Source organism: Mobula birostris, chromosome 25 (genome assembly GCF_030028105.1).
Source record: "Mobula birostris isolate sMobBir1 chromosome 25, sMobBir1.hap1, whole genome shotgun sequence".
NCBI classification, from domain to species: Eukaryota; Metazoa; Chordata; class Chondrichthyes; order Myliobatiformes; family Myliobatidae; genus Mobula; species Mobula birostris.
In genome coordinates, this window is record NC_092394.1 from 10,497,374 (window position 1) to 10,521,005 (window position 23,632).

Consider the following 23,632-nt stretch of genomic DNA (forward strand, 5'->3'; position numbering starts at 1 on the left):
TGACCGACCAGGATATTATCAACCTCCGCCATAAATATACCCATGGACTTGGCCTCCACTGCAGTCTGTGGCAGAACATTCCACAGATTCACTACTCTGTCTAAAAAAAATTCCTCCTTACCTCTATTCTAAAAGGTCGCAGCTGAATTTTGAGGCTGTGCCCTCTAGTTCTGGATACTTCCACCATAGGAAACATCCTCTCAACATCCACCCTAACTAGTCCGTTAAACTTTCGGTAGGTAATGAAAGGTCTTGAGCTGAAATGTTGACTGTTAATTCTTTCCAATATCTACTCCCTGATCTGCTGAGTTCTTACAGTAATTTCTGTTTGGTCTGCTGCGGTACTTTTGCAACAGGCCGTGTTCCAGCTCCCTGTGAAGTGCTAAACTGGGTCGGAAATACAAAGTTTTACAGTTAACCCTGGAGTAGAAGGGAAGGAAGATCAGCTGGCCACCCTGCTGCTGGTGTTGGACCAGGCACACAAAGTGATGGCAGCTTTAGACTTGCAGTGTATTACTTAGCATCCACTGTTTAACCATCTAAATGGACTTTCACTGTCCAGCATTACGCATGCCATCAAGAATGACTAAATGAGAAAAGACTGAGGGGGGCTGAAGTCTGCCAGGACTTGCCTGCCCTGAGTTCAGTGCAACACCTGCACAGGAGGGAGATGCTGAAATGAACGAAGAAATGGGGTGGGGAGGGGAATTCCAGTGGAAAAACTAGAATGGATAGGTTAAATTTGTTCTGCTACAGATATCTGAAATTAATCTACTTCGGGTCTTTCCTACTCCCAGTCCAAATGAATGGACAGTCTGAAGCCAAAATACCTTGAGAGAGTGCATAATTGCACCTGAACAGGTTTTTTTCAGCAATGGTAATGCCCTCTCTCTGTGACGAACTGGCATCAAAAATTCACCTTGTTGGAATAATTTGATATCTTCTTGGAGCACACGTAAACTCAGTCAGTATAGATTCTAATTATGTGAAGAGTGGAAATAGCGCACAGAGTGTCAGTAGGTTCAATTGAGGCAAGTCCGCGCCTTTTGTGATTTGCACACCTCAAATTCTCTATCTTCCAGTAATTTCACACCTGCCCCCTTCTCTCATTCCCCATTCCGGCTCCTCTTTTACCCCTTCTCCTCACCTGCTTATCACCTCTCTCTGGTGCCCCTCCTCCGCTTCCTCCCATGGATCAGATTACTTGTTAAACAGGAGGGAATCTACAGATGCAGGAAATCCGAGCAACACACTCACAAAATGCTGGAGGAACTCAGCAGGCCAGGCAGCATCTATGGGGGAAAAAGAAGCACAGTCGACATTTTGAGCTGAGACCCTTCAGCAGAAGACTCCTCATCTTTTTTTCTCCAGTCCCACCGAGGGGTCTCAGCCCAAAATGTCGACTGTACTTTTTTTTTTCCGTAGCTGCTGCCTGGCAAGCTGAGTTCCTCCAGCATTTTGTGTGTGTTACTTCTTCTCAACCTCTTAACCTCTTCCACTGTCACCTCCCAGCTTCTCACTTGACCCCTCCCTCCCTCCCCCTCTTCTAACTCTGGCTTTTCATGCCACCTTTTCCAGCCTTGGCCCGAAACACTGAGTGTTTATTCTTCTCCATAGATGCTACCTTACTTGCTGAGTTCCTCCAGCATTTAGTGTATGTTGCAATCTTTATTCCTGTTGGTGTGATTTATTTTTGTTTCTGCCCAGCTCCAGCAGGCGCTTCTGGTTTGATGATGGGATCCCCTGCCGCAGTGGTAGGAGTGAGCCCAAGGACTGTGGTGTTCACTGTCGGCTCACCACCAAGTAGTGTCACCCCTCCCCACAGCAGTCACATGGTCACCAGAGCAAGGACAATGTCAGGTAAGCCTTGAATAAAATTGGCATTAAGTTAATTTTATTTATTATTTATTTGCATGGGTGTGTATTTAGAGATGCAACACGGAAGGGCCTTTCCAGCCCAGGGAGCTGTACTGCCCAACAACCCACCTACTTAACCCCAGCCTAATCACATTACAATTTGCAGTGACCAATTAACCTACTAACCGGTAAGCCTTTGGACTGAGAGAGGAAACTGGAGCTCCTTGAGGAAACCCACACATTCGCACGGAGCACTTACAATCTCCTTTTATAAACAGCACTGGAAGCAGGCTGTGAACTCTAACGCCCTGAAATGTAATAGCCTAGGGCTAACAGCTAAGCTGCTGTGGCACGCAAGTCGCCTTTCACCCTTTCAGAATGTGCCAACTGGTATGGGGAAGAGAGTTGACATTATTCCAAGTAAACCAATCAGCCTTTATTTTACAGTAATATTACAGGCAGAATATCATTTGTAAATGGCCCTAATTTTCTCGTACATTGTAAAATTAACTTTGTTTGCCACATATACATTGAAACATAGAGTGAAATGCATCGTTTTTTGTATCAGGTCAAATTAATGAGGATTGTACAGGGCAGCCCACAACTGTCACCACACTTCCAGCCTCAACATAGCATGCCCGCTACTCACTATAGCACTACCTCGTCCTTTTTTTTGGGAATGTGGGAGGAAATTGGAGCACCCGGAGGAAACCCACACAGTCACAGAGAATATACAACCTCCTTACAGACAGCGGTGGAAATTGAACCCCGATCATACAGCTGACGCTGTAAAGTGATTGCACTAGCCACTACACTACCGTACCGCCCCTAGAATGAGTGCTAGGGAGATTAGATCTGTTTGCCATTTTCTTTATTCCTGTTTTCGGGGAATTACGTGATTTGAAATTCTGCTAATTTAGCTTTAGTTTATAACTGTGTTCCACCTCCATCATTAAAATACGATACCTCATATTTTATTTGTTCCATCTGCTTATTTTTTTGTCCTCTGTTTCTTACAGTTGGCTCGGGAAGCCCGCTGGGATCTCTCTGCTCTAACAGTGGGCGAATTTACATGGGTTCCCCGCCAGGTGGTTCAATGGGCACCTCCCCTCCCGGAGCAGAGGCTCCCTCCAGTTTGAAGTACATGACATTTGGAACCTCGCCTCCCAGTTTGGAAGGATTCATCACATTTGAAGCTCCGGAACTTCCAGAAGAGACTTTAATGGAGGTGAGCCCATTTTAGTGGTTCGTTGGTTAAGAGATTGAGTTCAAGAGCCGCGAAGAAATGTTGCAGCCCTGTAAAACCCCGGCAGACCACATTTGGAATATTGTGTTCGTTCCAGTCACCTCTTTATAGGAAAGATGTGGAAGTTTTAGGGTGCAGAGCAAGTTTACAAGGATGCTGCCTGGATTAGAGAATATGCCTTATGAGGAAAGGTTGAGCGAGCTAGGTACTTTTGGAGTGAAGGAGAGTGAGAGGAGACTTGATAGAGGTGTACAAGATGATAAAAGCCATACATTGAGTGGACAGCCAATGGTTTCTTTACCAGGGCAGGAATAGCTAATACGAGGGGGCATAATTTTAAGGTATTGGAGGAAAATATAGGGGAGATGTCAGGGGTAGGTTTTTTTACACAGGGAGTGGTGGTTGCATGGAGTGGGAGTAGAGGCAGATTCATTAGGGACACTTAAGAAGCCCTTAGATAGGCACATGGATGTTAGAAAATGGAAGACCATGTAGGAGGGAAAGGTTAAATTGATCTTAGAGTAAGCTGGTACAACTTCGTGGACTGAAGGGCCTGTACTGTGCTGTAGTGTTCTATGAATTTAAAAATCATCATCTAACCGTTCTATTAATCCATAAAATGTGTGAGAGCTGCCAGGTTCCAAATTTGTTCTGTTTTAAGTGTTGTAAAAGAGCAAAGCTCAAATTGTAATCTACGCAGGCTAACATTAATCATAGAGTGCATTTTCACATCACCTGAGCGGAAGCAAACATTGTAATCTTTACAGCGGAAAGTACAATCGTCCCGTGCTGTGTCTTAATGATTGTGGATTTAGATTATTATCTTTTTGCAATTCCTAAATTGTTGAGTTTGTCTTTTGTTATGAGTGAATGCAACCTGATACTGCGTTAAAGATTTTAAAATTAACTTTTTTTTATCACATCTACACAGAACCATCAGAACCTACAATGAAATGCTTTATTCGCATCAATGACCAACACAGTTTGAGTACATGCCCGCAAGTGGTATCATTTTTCTGGTACCGACGTAGCATGCTCACAACTTACTAACCCTAACCGCTGCATTTTTGAAATGTGGCAGGAAACTGCAGCAGTCAGAGGAAACCCAAGCGGTCATGGGAAGAACATACAAGCTCCTTACAGACTGTGGCAAGAATCAAACCTTAATCTTCTGACTCTGGCGCTGTAAAGCGTTATTACGCTAACCGCTACACAACCGTGCCACCCAGGTCATAGTTCATCTCTCAATACGTGGTGCTGGCAATACTGTTCTGAATTGTCCAGTGTTGGTGCAGTATCCACAGTTTGATGCCCGCTCTGAGCCAGCTTAATAAACTGACTTGTGCTGTGTTTAAGTCAGTGTTTACTTCTCTACAATTCAGTCTTTATGTTCATGAATAAAACCAAAATCCCTTTCCATCACAATGCCATAGCTCATAGTGTTGGGATGGATGACAAAAGGAGGTTTAATGGTACTAAAGCCAACAATCTGAAAATCCCATGAACTGTTTGAATATTCCAAATGTTTGACCCTATATTCTTTACACTGTTACTAAGATTTCTGGCCTATTTTCAATGTGGACGAGCTTCAGGAAACAGTGCTGTGATATTGGCTGGGAGCCCGTGCAGAAAATACAAATTCACACTGCTCAAAATGTCAGTGGTAGCCTAGTAATGGTTGCTACCGACACATCCAAACGGTGTGAGAAGTTCTTATGATAGGCCTGTGCTGAATGCCCCGATACAACCAGTTATAGATCTTTGGCTCTGTTTTTGTGGCAGACTTTGTAAAGCTGCTTGAAGTGGTACTCCCACCAAAGGCACAGCAAAAATAAACCTGTTATGTCCCCAGGGTTCTCTGTCGTGTGTCATGTTTACCTCATTGCACTATATCTGGGGATTATGTCAACCACAATACTGCAAAATAGAACACGAGCTGCAAGGACTGTTTAATTACACTGCACATCTTGGATCGCCGCAGTAAAATGCTGGTAAAGCAGCGCACACACTGTGGGTTTCCTGAGGCTGACAATGGATGTTTGCCATGTGAGTTCCACAGTAAATGCACAACCTCCCAGTTTGTCTTGATTTACAGTTATAGTACAAACAGGGCTAGGATTCCCGGTGTCTTAGAGGAGGCACAAGAAGAACCATTTCTCAAACCATAACTTTCCCTGGCACCATGACGTGAAAAAGGTTAGGTGGAATTATAGTTCTGGACTGCAATAACATGCTTTGGTAGAGGCAGATTTGAAGGAGGCAAGGTTATATGGAGAACTTGTTGCTTGGATTGGTTTGTTCTGGTCTTTTATATTACCAAAAGTGGTAATAAGTAAGTTTAGATGCTGGAAATCCAGAATAGCGCACACAAAATGCTAGAGGAACTCATCAGGTCAGTTAAGTCGACGTTTCAAACCAAGATCCTCATCAGTCCTGTGTTGACTGTTAATTCATTTCTTAGGTGTTCCCTGGCCTACTGAGTTCCTCCAACATTTTGTGTGTGTTAAAGTTTCTGTTTCATTGAATAATGGAGGTGACCATACAATTAAATTCTGACGCGACTCAGATGGTTTGTATGACAGGAACAGTAGGTCTCTTGCTGAGTTTGCTGAGCATGCTCCAATCCTGGGGCTTTGATTACATGCACCGTGTGGAACGTCGGCAGCTGCTGCATCGTTCCAGTCCCACGAGGATAAAGAACAGCTGAAGTGTAAACAAACCAACTGTGTCTTATTTCAGAAAGTTGAAATCTTCCTGAAAATAGTGGACCATACCCCTTATCACTTACACTGTTTCTTAATGACTTCTGGGGGCAGTGAAAACGCATCAAAATAAAACTGTTCTGTTGATTGTTGTTCCAATATGAGAAATTGCATTTTTGTTCTGTTCTTGGCACGTATTTCCTGTTTAAAATGGGTGTCACTTACGTATGTTGGTTCTATAGGTAACAGGCACAATTTCCTCTGACTGCACAGTGCAAACTACCTCCAAATCAGAACCAACCCCCCCCCCCACTTCTTTGCCTTTTGTTAACTATACAGATGGTCATTTTAAAATACTCTGTTTATTTTATTTTATAAATCTAAATCCAAATAGTTTAAAGTCAAAACTGTGTTTATAACTACGTACTGAGAGGCAGCACTCTAAGATACATGGATGGTAGGGGTATGGAGGGCTACGGTCCTGGTGCAGGTTGATGGGGGTAGGCAGTTTAAATGGTTTGGCATGGACTAGATGGGTCGAAGGGTCTGTTTCTGTGCTGTGTTTCTCTGTGACTCTTAACATATGATTATCTCCAATATAACTTTAGTTCAGATCTAAAGTCTTTTATAATGACGTATTAAAGTGAAGTTGATGCACTATTATTGATTTCTTTTGTCTGGAATTGTTTTCAATAAAAATTAGAAACTAAAGTAACTTTTCCTTTTGTGCTTTGATTAACAGAGAGAGCATACGGATACGTTACGCCATCTGAATACGATGCTGACGTTTGCAGAGTGCATTATGGACATTGCAGCAACGAAAGGAGGTAGCTTAGACCTGGGGACCTCTGCTGCCTCTCTGTACCAAATCCAGGAGAGCATCGTGGTTGACCAGATCAGCCGCCTCAGCAAAGAGTGGGGGTTAGTATTTGCATCATTGCAAATCTCCTTGTCCAGAACTGCTTTTAAAATTATATTGTATTGAATTCTGACATTGGAGAGGGTTAAAAGGAGATTCACAAGAATGATTCCAGGAATGAAAGGCTTGTCACATGAGGAGTGCCTGGTGGCTCTGGACCTGTACTCACTGGAATTTAGATGGTTTCCTTGAAGTGTCAAAGGCCTCAATAGAGCGGGTGTGGAGAGGATGTTTCCCATAGTGGGAGAGTCTAGGACTAGCGGGCACAGCCTCAGAATAGAGGGACGTCCATTTAGAACAGAGATGAGGAGGAATTTCTTTAGCTGGAGGGTAATGTGGAATTCATTGCCGCAGGCAGCTGTGGAGGCCAGGTCATTGGGTGTGATTAGGGCGGAGGTTAATAGGTTCTTTATGAGTCGGGCGTGAAAGATTATGGGGAGATGGCAGGTGAACGGAATTAAGAGGGAAATGGATCAGCCATGATCAAATGGTGGAGCAAGCTCGATGGGCCGAATAGCCTGACTCTGCTCCTGTGTCTTCAGTCTATAGATTGAATTAAGTGCTATAAATTTATTTTTATAAAAGACATTAATATCAACATTTAAAGACATTTAGACATGTATCAGAATCGGATTTAATATCACTGACGCCGTGAAATTTGTTGTTTTGCAGCAGCAGTACAGTGCAATGCATTAAAAACTATAAATTGTAATATACATTAAAAATAATGAAATAAGTTGTGTAAAAAGAGAGCAAAAATAGTGAGGTGGTGTTCATTGTCCATTCAGAAATCTAATGGCGGAGGGGAAGAGGCTGTTAATGGTTAGGAAGTTTAGGGCAGGAGTTCCCAGCCTGTAGTCTGCGAACTCCTTGCTGAATGTTATGGTCCGTGGCATAAAAAAGGTTGGGAACCCCTGGTTTGGAGTGAAATGAGACAAATGCAGTTGAAATGGGCATCTTGGTTCGAATAGATGGGTAGAGCTGAAAGGCCTTTTGCCGTGCTCTGTAACTATGTAAACATGAACTACTTTCTTCCTATGAAGTAACACGATAGTAATTGAAATACTTGTCTTCTTAAAAACATAAAAACACCCTTAAGCTTCTGTTTAGTGCAACATTCCCTATCTAAATGAGGACCTACTTTGGGCAGGTCCACCGTGGTTATTGTGTCCTAGATGTCGCAGTGGATACGCAAGCCGGGCAGTGTGATATGGAGAACAAGCTGTTGCCCGTGCAACAGACTACCCCTCTCCACGCTGCTGATAAATCAAAAGAAATAGCAGAGACTGATACAGTTTTACACCAGGAATTTCCAGACAACATTGAACTCAATGCAGGACTGCCTTAGGGATTCCAACTCTGGATTTTTCCTCGGGGTTTACTCCCGAACCTTCCCCATGAGTGGGTATAGCCACAAGACAGCGGAACTTGGGGTTCAGAGCTTTCCTGCGAGATGTTGCCAACCACAGCTGACAAGCCCCATTTTCCCTGAAGTGGCTGGTTTTATAGCATCAATAACTTGTGTTTGTCACTTCTCCTGACAGTAGAAATGGTTCTGCTGGGCTTATTAGCTAAGCCACACATGAAGGCCTGGAGTTGGACCTGGTGGTCAGAAGTTATTTGAGATGCACGCCATTGGGAGCATTTAATAGGTAGTCGGAACTCATGCCACTACCACCCCCGGCTATAACAACCTTAAGGAACAACTAGCAGAGATATTTCTTTTGGATTTGTCACTCTAACTAATTGGTAAATATTAAAACATAGTGGCTCTATCCTATTGTTCATTTGAAATTGGTATAAAAAGCAGATTACTGCAGTCTGTTGTCAGTAAGGACTAAAGTGTAACTTTTCTAAGGAGTTGAAGGTTCCTGAAGTTATTTGCGGGTTGGTTGAATGTTACATTTAAGTTAACGCTGTTTATTCTGCAGACAAGTGGAGCAGCTGGTGCTATACATGAAAGGAGCACAACTTCTGGCATCATCTTTGCACCTTGCCAAAGACCGGGTTAAATCAGGCAAGCTGATCCCATCCACGGCAGTTAAGCAAGGTATTTGGTGGCACTTAGTATGAAAATTCAATGCATTGGATCATTGACATGTTTTTAATTCTTTATTTTAAGTTCCCAGAAGGAAAAGGAACTGTTTCAATAGGGTGGAGTGGGCTTGTCGAGTAAGGACAAAATTTAAGTCAAAAGCCAAATTTATTCTTAAATGGGAAAGGTTTCTAATTTCTCCTCCTCTAACTTGGTGCTTTGCAATTTAATATCTTCCCTCAGTTCTGTTGTCGTTTACTCAACTGGTACGCTATGGGTTTCAGAAAATGAAGCATAACACAAGCTTCATATTCAGTCCCTTGTGGTTCACCTGACCTTGCTCTACTTGCATTTGCCACTGAAGCAGAAAAAAATGTTAATTCCCACTGTACAGCTTTCTGCAGGAGAGGCAGAGAGCAAAACGTTGTACAATGCTGATTTATGGGTTACGTTAAAGCCAAGCGTTAATATCAAAGCTGTTTATTGGACTACTGTTGTGTGCATAGATAGATTGTTGTATACAGTAATAATGACAGGGGCTTAAAATTAGAAAGAAATGTTTTTGTTGGCTGAAGTTAGTATAATGTGATCCACTATTCACCTCCTGTGTTTTCTTGGACAGTTGTTAAAAATCTGAATGAACGTTACAAGTGTTGCATCTCGTTTTGCAAGAAACTTACTGAGAAATTGAATCGCTTCTTCTCCGACAAGCAGAGGTTTGTGGATGAAATCAACAGTGTCACTGCAGAGAAACTGATCTACAGCTACGCCGTAGAAATGGTAATTGTCATGTGTTATTCCTACCCACTCTGTTGCCAAGTGTTTTTCTGACAGAGGGAAGAATGATTTGATTTTTATAACAAGTGATGTGATAAATAAGGATAATGAAGAATTGGATGATGCAAACATAGAACAGTGCAGTACAGTTCAGTTCAGGTCCTTCAGCATACAGTGTCGCACTGGTCGTGTAACCTACCCTCATACCAGTCTAACCCTTTCCTCCTATATAGCTTTCATCTATGATCTATGTCCCTAAGATTTTCTTAAATGTCCCAGTTAATCTGTTCTCAGTGACTTATGATACTCCAAGAATCAGGCGTGGGGAACTGATGCATACAGTTATCAGGTGAATAGTTTCAAAGTACACTTAATACGAAAGTATACAGTTTACAACCCTGAGATTCGTCCTTCCGCGGGCAGCCACGAAACAGAGAAACACCGTGGAACCCGTTCAGAGAAAACATCAAACACTCAACGCACAAAAAAAAAGACCAAATCATGCAAACAGCAAAAAGCAGGCAAATAACATACGGAATATTAAACCTCACGCCGCAGAGACCCTGAAATGGGCCAGGCATGACAGCCGCTAAGTCAGTTCGGTTTAGCGCTGTATCATTGACTACAGGGCTCAGCCGCAGAGCCAGTCCACACCTAGTGCCGCGTTCAAATCGCGCCTTTAGCAAAAAGAGTAACCAGAAGCACATGGAACATGAACCTCAGAGTCCTCCAAAAACAAGTCCACAACTGAAAAGCACGTTGCACAGAGTCCCCCAAGAAAGAGTCCCACAGACAAGACCCATGCCACCAAGACCTGCACCCTCCTCCAAAAGCAGCGAGATGGAGACCGGTCAAACGCAGGTAGGCGGTGCTGAACACCCTCTTGTCTTCTGCTCTCGTCCTTGTCAATTTCAATCTTGCTGGGCATTTTAATCGGCAAGGAGTAATGGAGCCAGCCGTGGGATCTTCTTCTGCCATTGAGAAATGATGGTCCCACACTCCGCTCCCAACCTCACCAAATTCCCCAGGAGGTAGTAAAACTGCCAGAATGCTTAGTCAGCCCAAAAACACATCAACAAAATGGAAATTACAGAGTGCAATTGATTGCAGCTCAGGAGAAGAAACAAATTTAAAGGAAGACGTAGTAGTTTTGTGAGCAGTCAGCAGGATGTCGCTGTTGGTCGTGTTGGTCACTAATGCCATCTTGTGTATTACAATAGCATTAGAAGGCTAGCAATTTGGGGTTATGTTTTAAAATTTTGTCTCAATTTTCTTTTTAACATAGCATTGTCAGAGGCTGAAGGATGTACCTGATAGAAGTACATAAAATTCTGAGAGTATAGAGTCAGTTTTTTCCCCCCGGGGTAGATATGTAAAGTAGTTGAGGATATAACTTTAAGGTGAGGGGTGAGGGGAACATGTTTAAAGATTAAAGGAGATTTACGAGAGGGTTTTCCACAGAGTGGTAGGACCTTGCAACATATAGGTGGTAAAAGTAGATAATGATAGCAATATCTAAGAGGCATTTAGACAGACACACAAACAGGAAGGTGCCAGTAACGCAATAACCATGCATTACAGCATTAGTGTGCAGAAGAGCATCTCTGAACGCACAACACATCGAACTCTGAAGTGGATGGATTACAGTGGCAAAAGACCATAATGGGTTCCACTCCTGTACCTACTAAAGTGGCCACTGAAAGTATGTCTCTGTACACTTTGGAAGCAATAATGTAATTCTAAATAGAATGACACCATATAATAACATTCAGCCAGTCATACTTCCATTCTGTTTTATCCCACACCCTTGCTTTTTCAATAACAGCTTGTATCTCTAATGGCAATATCTGCTCTGCTATACAGGCACAGTATTGGGTTAGTACAGTGCACTAAACAGTCGAGTTGTCAGCTCTGTCTCTGTTGCAACTCTAGGTGCAGTCAGCAGCATTGGACGAAATGTTCCAGCAAACAGAAGACATTACATACCGGTACCATAAAGCAGCATTGCTGTTGGAAGGCTTGACAAAGACACTACAAGATCCTGCAGATATTGACAACATCTTGAAATGTAAGAACAAAAAGTTGGCTCAATTAAAAACAAGTTCTGAAACTGCATGGCAGCTGAGTGCAAGTTCCTCTCTGTTATAAGACATGGCTGACGTGTACTTGCCATGCTGTACACTCCACCACTCTTAAGTCAATTCTTACTCTTAAAAGGTTAATTCTGCAGTTTTTAAAGATTAGCTTTATTTGTCACTGGTACAACAAAGCATATAATTAATGTGTTTTTTATCGATGACCAGCTCAATCCAAACACGTGCTGGAGGCACCACATTTCCAGCACCAGAACAGCATGTCCACAACTTACCACCCTAACCCTTGTGTCTTTAGAATGTGAGGAAACCGAACGCCCGGACGAAACCCACACGGTCACGGGGAGAACATACAAACTCCTTACAGACAGCAGAGGAATTGAATGCTGGCATCGTAAAGAGTTACGCTAACTGCCATGGTACCTTGCTGCTCCTAGTTTTTAGTTAATGAGCAGCCGCACCACGTCAGACAGATTTGACCCCAGGTTATACTGGGTTAATTTATGTAGTTTAGTTACATAGTCCTCCATTTTTCTATCATCCATGTGCCTATCTAAGAGTTTCTTAAAAGCCTCAAATGTATCTGCCTCTACTATCTTGTTTGAACACTCCCTCCTTTACCAGTGCTAAAAAAAACTTACCTCTGGCATCCCCTTGATCACCTTAAAATTATGCCCCTCTTGTATTAGCCATTTCCACCCTGGGGAAAAAGTCTCTGTCTATCCACTCAATCTGTGCCTCTTATCATTTTGTACACCTTTATCAAGTCACTTCTCATCCTTCTTTGCTCCAAAGAGAGAAACCCTAGTTCACTCAACCTATCCTCAAAACATGCTCTCTAGCCCAGGCAGTGTCCTCTGCACAATCTCTAAAACTCCTACAGCCTTTCTAAAATGAGGTGATCAGAACTGAACACAATACTCCCAAGTGTGGTCTAACCAGCATTTTGTAGAGGTGCAACATTCAACCGTGGCCCTTGAATTAAATCTTTCAATAAATGAAAGCCAACACACTGTACACCTTAACAACCCTATCAACTGTAAATAAGCTATAAATTCAATTTGGTGCAGTATCTTTTACTCTCTCAAAAGTGACAGCCGAAAGGAGGCTGCCCTCAGCACTTAGACCATGAGACATGGGAGCAGAATCAGGCCATTCAGCCATTCAAGTCTGCTCCGCCATTCCATCATGGCTGATCCCAGATCCCAGTCAAACCCATATTCCTGCCTTCTCGCCATATCCTTTGACGCCTGAACCGATCAGGAAACTACCAATTTCCATCTTAAATATACCCACGGACTTGGCCTCCATCGCAGTCTGTGACAGAGCATTCCACAGATTTACTACTCTCTGGCAAAAAAAAAATTCCTCCTTACCTTTGTTCTAAAAGGCTACCCCTCAATTTTTGAGGCTGTGCCTTCTAGTTCTGGATACCCCCATCATAGGAAACATCCTCTCCACATCCACCCTATCCAGTCCTTTCAACGTTTGGTAGGTTTCAATGAGAATCACCCCCCGCCTCCATATTCTTCTAAATTCCAGTGAGTACAGGCCCAAAGCTGCCAAACGCTCCTCATATGTTAACCCACCAACCTCCACCCCACCGCCACCCATTCCCAGAATCATCCTCATGAACCTCCTTTGGACTCCTTCCAATCACAACACATCCTATCTGAGATATGGGGCCCTAAACTGTTGACAATACTCCAATTGCAGCCTGACTAGAGTCTTACAAAGCCTCAGCATTATCTCCTTGCTTTTGTATTCTATTCCCCTTGAAATAAATGCCAACATTACATTTGCCTTTTTTACCACAGAATCAAACTGTAAATTAACCAATTGGGTGTCTTGCACGATGACTCCTAAATCCCCCTGCACCTCTGATGTTTGAACCTTCTCCCCATTTAGATAATTTATTTTACCAAAGTGCATTATTGTACATTTCCCAATACTTTTTTATATCTGCCACTTGTTTGCCCATTCTTCCAATTTGTCTAAGTCCTGCTGCAATTGCATTGCTTCCTCGGCACTACCTACCCCTCCACCTATCTTCATATCATCTGCAAACTTTGCCACATTAGCCAAATCATTGACAAACAATGTGAAAAGTAGCGGTCCCAATACTGATCCCTGAGGAACACCACTAGTCACTGGCAGCCAAGCAGAAAAGGCCCCTTTTATTCCCACTCACTGCCTCCTGCCTGTCGGCCATTCCTCCTTCCAAGCAGTTGGAATGAATCAGTGGGATAAACAAAGTCCAGGATGGTGTATTTTGTCCATCTAGTCCATCCCATGTTTTTTTTTAAATCTACTAACAGCTGCACAGTGGGACTTGCAGTAAAGCAAGGGTTAAAGACAACATCCAGGCAAAGATGACTGCTGAGGTGTGTAGTCATCCCAGACAAGTGAAACCGGCCAAAGCCACTTCTGCTTACTGCAGATGAGATAGGCAAGATGTCTGTAGTAGTGTGGCATCAACCCAGGCAAGTGGGGCCTCTGAGATGAGACCTTTCCCAGAAAGGTCTTTGAAGAACATAACTTCCCTTTATACAGTAGAGATAAGTCCTGCTGAAGGGTCTTGGCCTGAAACGATGACTGATGACTGATTACTCTTCTCCATGGATGCTGCCTGGCCTGCTGAGTTCCTCTGGCATCTTGTGCTTATTGAGGGGATGCAGGGGACAGACAAGATAGGAAATATAGCAGAACGATATGAAACACACCGAACTCTAAGAGACAGTTACTTTATTAACTTCAAAGTATCATCAGTTGTCTGCTTGTCATTTCTATTGACTTTTAATACCTCTATTATGAATGGCGATTGATCTTGCACATAAGCACTCCACAGTTTACCATATGGTCAATATCTGTAACTAATAGGCCAATTCTGTATAAAAATAGTATTTTTCTGTCCTGGTTTCAGAACAGTGTGGGTGACAGGGGCTGTGCTTGTCTTCTGAGTCCGGTTATCGGCGATGACAGTGCCTTCCTTCTAGTCTGCCGTGTGATATTATAGATCTATAGGAAACATGTTAAATTTTGTAAAACTGGGTTGTGAGTTTGTGTCAGCTGGGAGTACTTGGGTAACACAGCTGAGGTATGCTTTGGAGAAAGTGCAGCCCTGAATGGACAGGGAGATTGATGAGTCCTTCGTGTTGAGAAAAAATATAACCAGTTTTGCATGAATTAGAGTTGTATGTGGAGATAGACCTGCTGGAAAAATTAATGTTGAAATAAAAATGTATGTTTGTTTTGCAGACAAAGCCAACATTGAGCGCAGACTCTCAGCTCTGTGTCATACCACAGTGGCTTTGTACGACAACTAGCCTTCCGGAATGGACCACATGCAACAACGCAGGGACCACCGCCTCTCCTAGAATCTTGGAGTTGCCTTTTTCCCCAACCCTGCTCCCAACAACCCACCCACCCGTTATTTGGAAAACGGTCCATGCTGGGTTTGTCTTGTTCTCCACTGCCTATGCCAACCCACCAGGTGAAGAACGATCAATTTTTGTTTTAGAAGAGTTACCAAAGAGGAGTTCCTGTTTCAAGAGAAAGGAAATATATGTATAAATACAGATTAATACTTCTGAAAGCCCTCTCAGACATGTAGCATATTCTTTCATTTCAGTTTACCTTAAAGAGGTAACGTGTGGAGCAGTGACTGCTTCTGGCTGCCAAAGCCATCCGATTGCTGGAATTTGTTAAGAAAAGCACAGGAATGAAGCTGAAACCTGTACTCCACGTTCTTCGCAAACTCGAGGGGTACTTGGAGAAGTGTGTTCAGAATAAACAACAAGGTTTACAAAGGAACCTTGTGCCCTGTCTGTTGTGCATGGGTCACGCTGACAGATTGGACTCCTGTCACTGAAACTATATTAGCTTTTTATAAGAGACACTAATGGTGTGATAAGTGAATAGATGTTACTTACGGAATTTGTATGTGTTACCACGATCCTTGCACAGCCATTCAGAGGCACGCGGTGCCTTGTGTCTTCAGATGTTTCATCAAATTCACCTCCACCCACAAACTGATGATGGAGAAGAGCACTTTATGTGACTGAGAAGTTAACAAAAGGACAGTAAGAGAAGGAGTAGCCCACCCCATCACATAAACTGCAAACCAGATGCCACACTGGATGGACTGGAGAGAGGGGACTTCCTTGATTTTATTTTTTTGTGTAGCTCCCTGAGCAGGAGTTTCTGAAACGGCGAAGACTGTGCTCCTATAGACAACCACTTCTGATTGCACTACTATGGACCTTTCATAACATTATGCAGAACTCCTCACAGAATGGAGCATCTTAAAAGGAATGGAGAAGAGTTCATGAACAGTAATGGAAAAGAGTAAACCATCCCGGTAGTATAAGCTCCAAAGGCATTCAACAGAGGACATTTTAACATTTGCTTTGGAGCCAAAAGCACAGAGTGCTTGACACTTCAACGCAAAAGACTGCAAAAAAAAAAAATAGCCTGTATTATTACAAGCCTTTCCATTTTTTTTACATATTAAATACTTGAGTAGTTCATATAGAGCAACTATCTGTATATAATGAAACTAGTATTTTTCCTCTTATTTTGCCATTGATTGCTGACTTTTAAACAATATTTTTGGCTGTCTTTATGTTATGCATGTGATAAGTGTGACTGTGCCATTGGGCCTAATAATGCTGATGATGCTGTTTCTGCAGACAGTATTATGTAGATAAGCATTTTTCCTGTAGATTGAGAACCTATTGTACAGACTAACATAATCCTTGGGTATTTTCAGGGGTGGAAAAAAGTATTGCGACTCTGGTAACCAATCCAACAAGCACAATCATCTCTGTATTATGTGTGATTGAGTCAGGATGAATCAGGATCAGTCTTGGGTAGCTGTGTGGAGGACTACAGCTTGAGCTAGCTAATGTAACTTACAGAAGAAGTTTCTAAGAGTAGTGATTATAAATTTTATTTCTTTAAATAGTAGCTTAGGAAAGGAATAGACTTTCATGATATGTGATTCTCAGGTTGGGAATGGGAAGTGTTCAACTATTCTGTTTCTTCACTTTCCCCCGTGCATCAACTCTTACCTTTTGAAATTGGGTTCTTGGTGATTTGTAGACTCAGTGGCCACTTTGTTAGGTACAGTGCTGTACCCAAACGCAGCAGCAGAATACCACACCGAGTTCCACTCCCGCTCCGCTCCTGTGGACCCTGGTGTGGTCTGCTGCTGCTGTAGCCCAATCACTGAGAAGTTCGATGTGTTGTGAGTTCAGAGATACTCTAACGTACACCGCTGTTGTAACACCATCTTGTCAGCTTGAACCAGTCTGGCCATTCTCCTCTGACCTCCCTCATTAACAAGGCGTTTTCACCCACAGAACTGCCGCTCACTGGATTTTTTTTTGTTTTGTTTTGTTTTTCACACTGTTCTCTGTAAACTCTAGAGATTGTTGTGCCTGAAAATCCCAAGAGATCAGCAGTTTCTGAGATACTCAAACCACCCCATCTGGCACCAACAATCATTCCACGATAAAAATCACTTGGATCACATTTCTTCCCCATTCTGATGTTTGGTCTGAACAACAGCTGAACCTCTTGACTATGTCAGCTTGCTATTCTACATTGAATTGCTGCCATGTGATTAGCTGATCAGATATTTGCGTTAGCAGGCAGATGTTCAAGTGTACCTAATAAAAAGTGACCACTGAATGTATACCGTTGTTTAACTGCCCCAACAGACCAGAAACAGCATTCACTACTGCACGCAGAACAACCTCTCCAACATTCTGTTCCAGAGCTTTTCAATATTTTTTCCACCCTTGGGCATTTTTGTTCTCCATTTTTTTAAAATGTTTCTCAGCTGCTCAAGTACTTGAATATTAAACATTAACAATCATGTTTAATTTCCCAGAGACAGTTTGTGGAAATATTTCCAATGTAGCAATGAATTTGGCTTGTTTATGAAGCTTGTCATCCATTTCATTCCCTCCCCCCACACACACACTTTATATTATGAAAAGTAACCAATGTGTACATTTATTTATCTGTAAGCGATTCCATTAATTTTGAAGACTTTTTATTTATAAAATATTTGTACTATTAGATCTTTAATAGTGTTTCTACCTCTCATTGTGTATAACAGCATGCATACTCTTTAAGAAATCAGGTTGCAGACAGTCATTTGTTATGTAGCAGCCTTTTTAATATGGCCTGTATAGATGTACATTAAAAGGCAGAAATAAAATTGACCTGGAATATTAATAGGTTGACTTATATTGATTTACTTTGAGCAGTGAGTGTTCTAGTTACATTTTACTGGCTTGACACCATATATTTCTCGATTCAGAGGGCACATTTTCATAGGAGTAGAATTAGGCCATTTTGGCCCATCATGTCTGCTCCACCATTCCATGATGGCTGATTTATTTTCCCTCTCAACCCATTCTCCTGTCTTTTTCCCATAACCTTTGATATCCTAACTAATCATTTACCTATCCACCTCCGTTTTAAATATACCAGATAACTTGGCCTCCTCAGCTGCCTGTGGCAATGGCCTGTAAGGAGTTTGTACATTCTCCCCGTGACCGCGTGGGTTTCCTCCGGGTGATCCGGTTTCCTCCCACAGTCTAAAGGAGTACTGGTTGGTAGGTTAATTGGTCATTGTAACTTGTCCCATGGTTAGACTCGGGTTAAATCGGGTTGCTGGGCAGCTCGGCTCAAAGGGCTGGAAGGGCCTATTCTGCGTTATATAAATAAGTTCCACAGATCCACCACCCCGGCTAAAGAAATTGCCCCTCACCTTTGATCAAAAGGGGCATCCCTCTATTCAGAGGCTTTTGTCAGTGTAGATTTCAGTAGAGTTGCATGAAATCTGAACATTTGTGTGGGATGGGGAAAGGGTGGATGCCCTCAAAGGGGTATGCTGCTTCCTGCCTAGCACTCTTCTCTGCGGAGAACACCTGGTAACATTCTGCATTCGCCTGTCACACAGCGTCTGAGAAACAAAGCCATCTGTGCAGAAATTAAGTTCAGACCCGAGTGCTCCCGTTCCAGAAGAACCTATCCTCTTGTGAATTACGAGTGTGAATAACAAAGGGTGTAGTGGAGAGGAGGCACAGACAGAGCTGCAATTTGCATTGGTCAATACATATAGAGACATACAGGCCCTTTGGCCCATCCAGACTGTGCTGAACTATCTGCCTAGTCTCATTGGCCTGCACTCACCCTCCATATACAGCATTGTTCAGACTGCACTTGGAGTACTCTGGGCCCCCTATCTAAGTGCCGATATTGGGGAGGTTCACGAGAATGAAATGAAAGGGTTCAGCTCTGGGCTTGCACTCGCTGGAGTTTAGAAAATGAGGGGAAATCTCATCAAAACATTGAATATTGAAAGGCCTAGATTGAGGATGTGGAGAGCATGTTTCCTATAGTGGGGCCAGTCTGGGATCAGAGGGCACAGCCTCAGAATTGAGGAGCATCCATTTAGAACAGATGAGGAAACATTTCTTTAGCCACAGGATAGTGAATCTGTGAAATTCTTTGCCAGACAGCTGTGCAGGCCATTTCTCTGGTTATAGTTAAGGTGGAGGTTGATAGCTTCTTGATTAGTATGGGCATTAAAGATTACGGGTACAAGGCAGGATAATGGGGTTGAAGAGGGGGTAATAAATTGCCCATAATGGAATGAAGGAGAAGACTGGATGGGCTGAATGGCCTAATTCTGCTCTTATGGTTTTAAATCCCTCCCATCCATGTACCTATCCAAACTCTTAAATGATAAAATTGAATCCTCTGGCTGCTGATTCCACATGCACAACACACTGGAGGAACTCAGCAGGTCGGGCAGCATCCGTGGAAACGATCAGTCAACGTCTCTGCAATTCCACACTCTCACCACCCTCTGAGTGAAAAGGTTCCACATAAACATTTCACCTTCCACCCCTAACCCATGACCTCTCGTTTTGGTCTCACCCAAACTCAATGGAAAAATCCTGTTTGCATTTACCCTTTCTCTCCCCCTTGGTATTTGGTATACCTCAATCAAATCAGCCCCACACAACTGAGAGTTACATTACATACTTAAACAACAGCTAGAGAATGTTTCCTGTAGTGGGGGAGTCTAGGGTTAGAGGCTGCAGCCTCGGAAGGACATCCATTTAGAACAGAGATGAGCAGGAATTTCTTCATCCAGAGAGTGGTGAATCTGTGGAATTAATTGCCACAGACAGCTGTAGAGGCCAAGTCATTGGATATATTTAAAGCAGAGGTTGATAAGGTTCTTGATCAGCAGGGACATCGAAGTTAATGTGGAGAAGGCAGGAGATGGAGGTTGAGGGATGATAAATCAGCCATGATGGAATGGTGGAGAATACTCGATGGCCTGAATGGCCTGAATTCTGTTCCTATTTCTAATGCCTTTATTGCATTAATTTGCCATACTGCGCAGGTGAAGGCTATAGTGGACTGAACTCTGTGAATGTGTGGTGGGCAGCCTGCCGGAGATTTATTTTCTACAACAAATAGGTTTCCCCGCCCTGTAAGATGATAATCCTCTATCTGATGGTCTTAGAGTCTTATTAGGACTCAGCTAGATACTACAAACATACTGCACCAAGTTGATTGAGTCTGCTGCCCTTCCTGAAGGATATTAGTGAAATAATCGTGTTTTTAAGTCCATCCAAGGCTAGTTGTTTACTTTAGGCTAATCTTTGGGTTGCAGTTCATAGGTCCTTGCCCAGTACCTTAATTGCCCAATGTTCAAAGTAACTTTATTATCAAAGTGCATGAACAGTACATGTCACCGCACACAACCCTGCGATCCATTTTCTTGTAGGCGTTCACAGTAGGTACAAAGAATGCAATAGAATCAGTGAAAAACTACACACAAAGACAGACAGACCATCAATGTGCAAAAGAAGACAAACTGTGCAAATACAAAAAAAAAGTAGTAATTTAACAAATAATACTGAGCACATGTGTTGTAGAGTCATGAAAGTGGGGCCCTTAGGTTGTGGAATCAGTGCAGTGTTGAGGTGAGCTATCTGCACTGGTCCAGGAGCCTGATGGTTGAAGGGTAATAACAGTTTCTGAAACTGATGGTGTGCTAAGAAGGCTCCTGTACCTCCTGTTTGATGATGGTAGTGAACAGAAAGCATGGACTGGGTGGTGGGGGTCCCCGGTGTTGGAGGTTCCCTTCTTGTGACACCACTCCTTGTGATTTACATAGTGGTGGGAAAGGCTTATCCTTTGCCCTGTGATTCAGTATTTCTGTATCACATTACAGCTCATGGGTCCCCACACCCCACAAACAATAAAAAGTCTTCCTCGTCAATTTTACTTTCCAACACTCACTTCCCTTTTTTTTGTTCCTTGTGAAAACACTCTTACTGTCCAGAATTCTCCATTTGAATTCTGCCTCTACTATTTAACAAGTAGTTTGGTGTTTCCTTTTTAAAGATTAAAGATTAGCTTTGTCGCATGTACATCGAAACCTCATGAAATACGTCATTTGCATCAACGACTAACCATGCGTACCATGCCCAGTACTCACTAAATCTAACCTGCACATCTTTAGACTGTGGGAGGAAACTGGAGTACCCAGAAGCAACCCATGTGGTCTCATGGAAAACATACAAACTCCTTACTGACTCTGGAGGGAATTGAACTTCAATCTTCTGACTCTGATTCCGTAAAGCTTTACGCTACCAGGCCACCCAGACCACAGTCCCTCTGTCAACATGTGGTGTTTGGCCCACCATAGTGACTTGTTGGGCAAAAACCCTGGTGTAGACGTAGTGTCAACAGTTTGATGTCTGCTCTGAACCGATTCAATAGTCCTTGTCACTCAAATGCACAGGGAGGAAAGGAATCCTGTGTTGATTAGTTTCTCCCCGGTGGTTCTTGTTAGCAAAAGCAATGTGACCCGAAAAGGACTTCTGAGCTCCGCTGTGTCCCAACACTCCATTTTGTCCACCATCCCTGTTAAGGAACACCAAATACTGTTGCGCTCACGAAGGAAGAGACAATATAGCCCATCGAGTCCCTACTAGCTCTGAGGAGTTCCCATCGGTCCCATCCCCACATTTAATCAAATCAAACATAGAAGAACTTCAGCCTACAATGACGTGCTGACCTTTTAACGCTGTTTCCTGTGAGCTGCACGGCCGCACAGTAACTGAAATGCTCCCGTGCACATAGCTTTTGTTGCCACGCAGCTGGAATTTTCTGTTATATAATGTTAATATAATTTTAAAATCTGTGTAACATAATTGCGAAATACCCTGTAATTAATTATGTTAATGAATAAGTCCATAAATTTTCTAAATAGCGAATGTAACACAAATATGGATCTGGCGTTCTTAAACTTTTGTATTGAAATACACATATATCACAAATTAGTTTCTTAATATTTTGATAATATCAAAATATTAAGAAACTAATTTGTGATATATGTGTATTAAATAAGTACTGTAATTTCAAAGTAGTGTTGATATTTTGAGATACTTGTAACAACTGTAATGTGACATGAAAATATCTGTGATTTCTGTTGGTGACAAAGTCATAGGTACTGCTAATACTACTGCAGTTTGTTGCCTACAATCATCATTGAAGGAAATGCTAAATTTCAGTTAGAGATTAGTGAAAATAAAAATGTTAATTTTTTTTTCCATCCAAGTTCATGAACCCTCTGGAATCTATCCACATACCCGTGGCTAAGAATCGCTGTTTTAGAGCTACAATATATTTACATTGTCAGTGTTTCAAGTTACAACGATGTTACAAATTGTAATAATAAACACAGAATGGAAGTCAGTAACTCATTGTTAATAAACCAACGGCGCATTGTACATTGCCACCATCTAGTCAACACCTTTTACTTTTGCCATTGTGCCTGTCAGTTGTTTTGACTGCTTGACATCATTTACTTGTGTTGAGTTGTGGTTTGTGTTTGTTTGCATATTATAAAAATAAACATTTAAAGTGCCGCTTATTTTTCAGGCCGTATAAAAATTACCAACTCAGAGCAATGATTGGTCTGTTTAGCTGTAAAAACAATTAGAGACAACATTGCCCTTTAACCTAAGGTAAGATCAATCTAACCTTCCCTCCAACATAGCCCTCCTATTCTTGCACAAATAGCCATCACCTCACCCTGATTCTCCTGCCATTCACTTACGCTAGGGACAACACAGCACAGAAATTGGACCTTCGCCGCCCCAAGACTACACCAACGTCGAGCACCTGATGGTTGTAGGGTAACAACCAGTTAGATGGTTAGTGGTGTAGTGGCATCCGTCCAGGTTCAAATCCAACCAGCCCCTTGCATGCTTTCCATCCGTGCTGGGTTGAGCGTCAAACTAACAACTATCTAACAGTCCTTAAATAAACCCGTATGCAGGCCCTACCCAACTGGCCATGTTTAACCATTACTAACTTGGCATGTGCAGAGTGTTGCCTGGAAATAGAAACTTCTGAACACTTAGCTATTCCCCTGAAAGTGCGACTGGACTGTGCCGATGCTGGGTTTCAAGCCCAAAATGTCGACAACCCTTCCCTACCCCACCCCCAAATCCCCACAGACACTGCTCGACCTGCTGAGTTCCTCCAGTCTTCTGTTTGTTGCTCTAAATCAGGAGTTCCCAAATTTTCTTTTGCAATGGACGACTACTACTACTATGTCAACTCAGGCCTAGGGGGCCGGCGTCGGGCACGATGATGGACTCTCCACTTCTTCCTCTCCCTCGTCAGTGTGTTCAGTTCATCTACATTAGCTGCGCCGCTGTCTTCTAGGAGCGTGTTGACCATAGTCTTGGGAGGGCGCCCAGGGTTCATCCTCCCATGCTTGGGCTCCCATATGATGACTAGGCTGGCAGGTGGCTCGGGGTGGCATAGACAGTGCCCCGCTCGTTGCAGTCTTCTCACCTCGATTTTAGTGGTGAGCATCGGTAGGTCGTTATAGAGCTCGATGTTCGTCATGTGCTGTTGCCAACTCACGTCAAGAGCCATCTGGAGCAT

At 42.8% G+C, this 23,632-nt stretch overlaps 1 protein-coding gene across 3 annotated transcripts in view; it reads left to right on the forward strand.

Annotated features, from left to right (window-relative positions):
* The window catches only part of ulk2 (unc-51 like autophagy activating kinase 2), a 117,728-nt gene extending 99,853 nt beyond the window's left edge, over positions 1-17,875 (forward strand). For all 3 annotated transcript variants that reach the window (XM_072243513.1, XM_072243514.1, XM_072243515.1), the window contains 7 exons: positions 1,708-1,860; positions 2,877-3,085; positions 6,548-6,726; positions 8,656-8,774; positions 9,382-9,539; positions 11,469-11,604; positions 14,888-17,875. In XM_072243513.1, the coding sequence (XP_072099614.1) occupies positions 1,708-1,860; positions 2,877-3,085; positions 6,548-6,726; positions 8,656-8,774; positions 9,382-9,539; positions 11,469-11,604; positions 14,888-14,955 (1,022 nt within the window). In that variant the 3' untranslated portion in view covers positions 14,956-17,875. The remainder of the gene's footprint in view (positions 1-1,707; positions 1,861-2,876; positions 3,086-6,547; positions 6,727-8,655; positions 8,775-9,381; positions 9,540-11,468; positions 11,605-14,887) is intronic.
* The last annotated feature ends 5,757 nt before the right edge of the window (positions 17,876-23,632 follow it).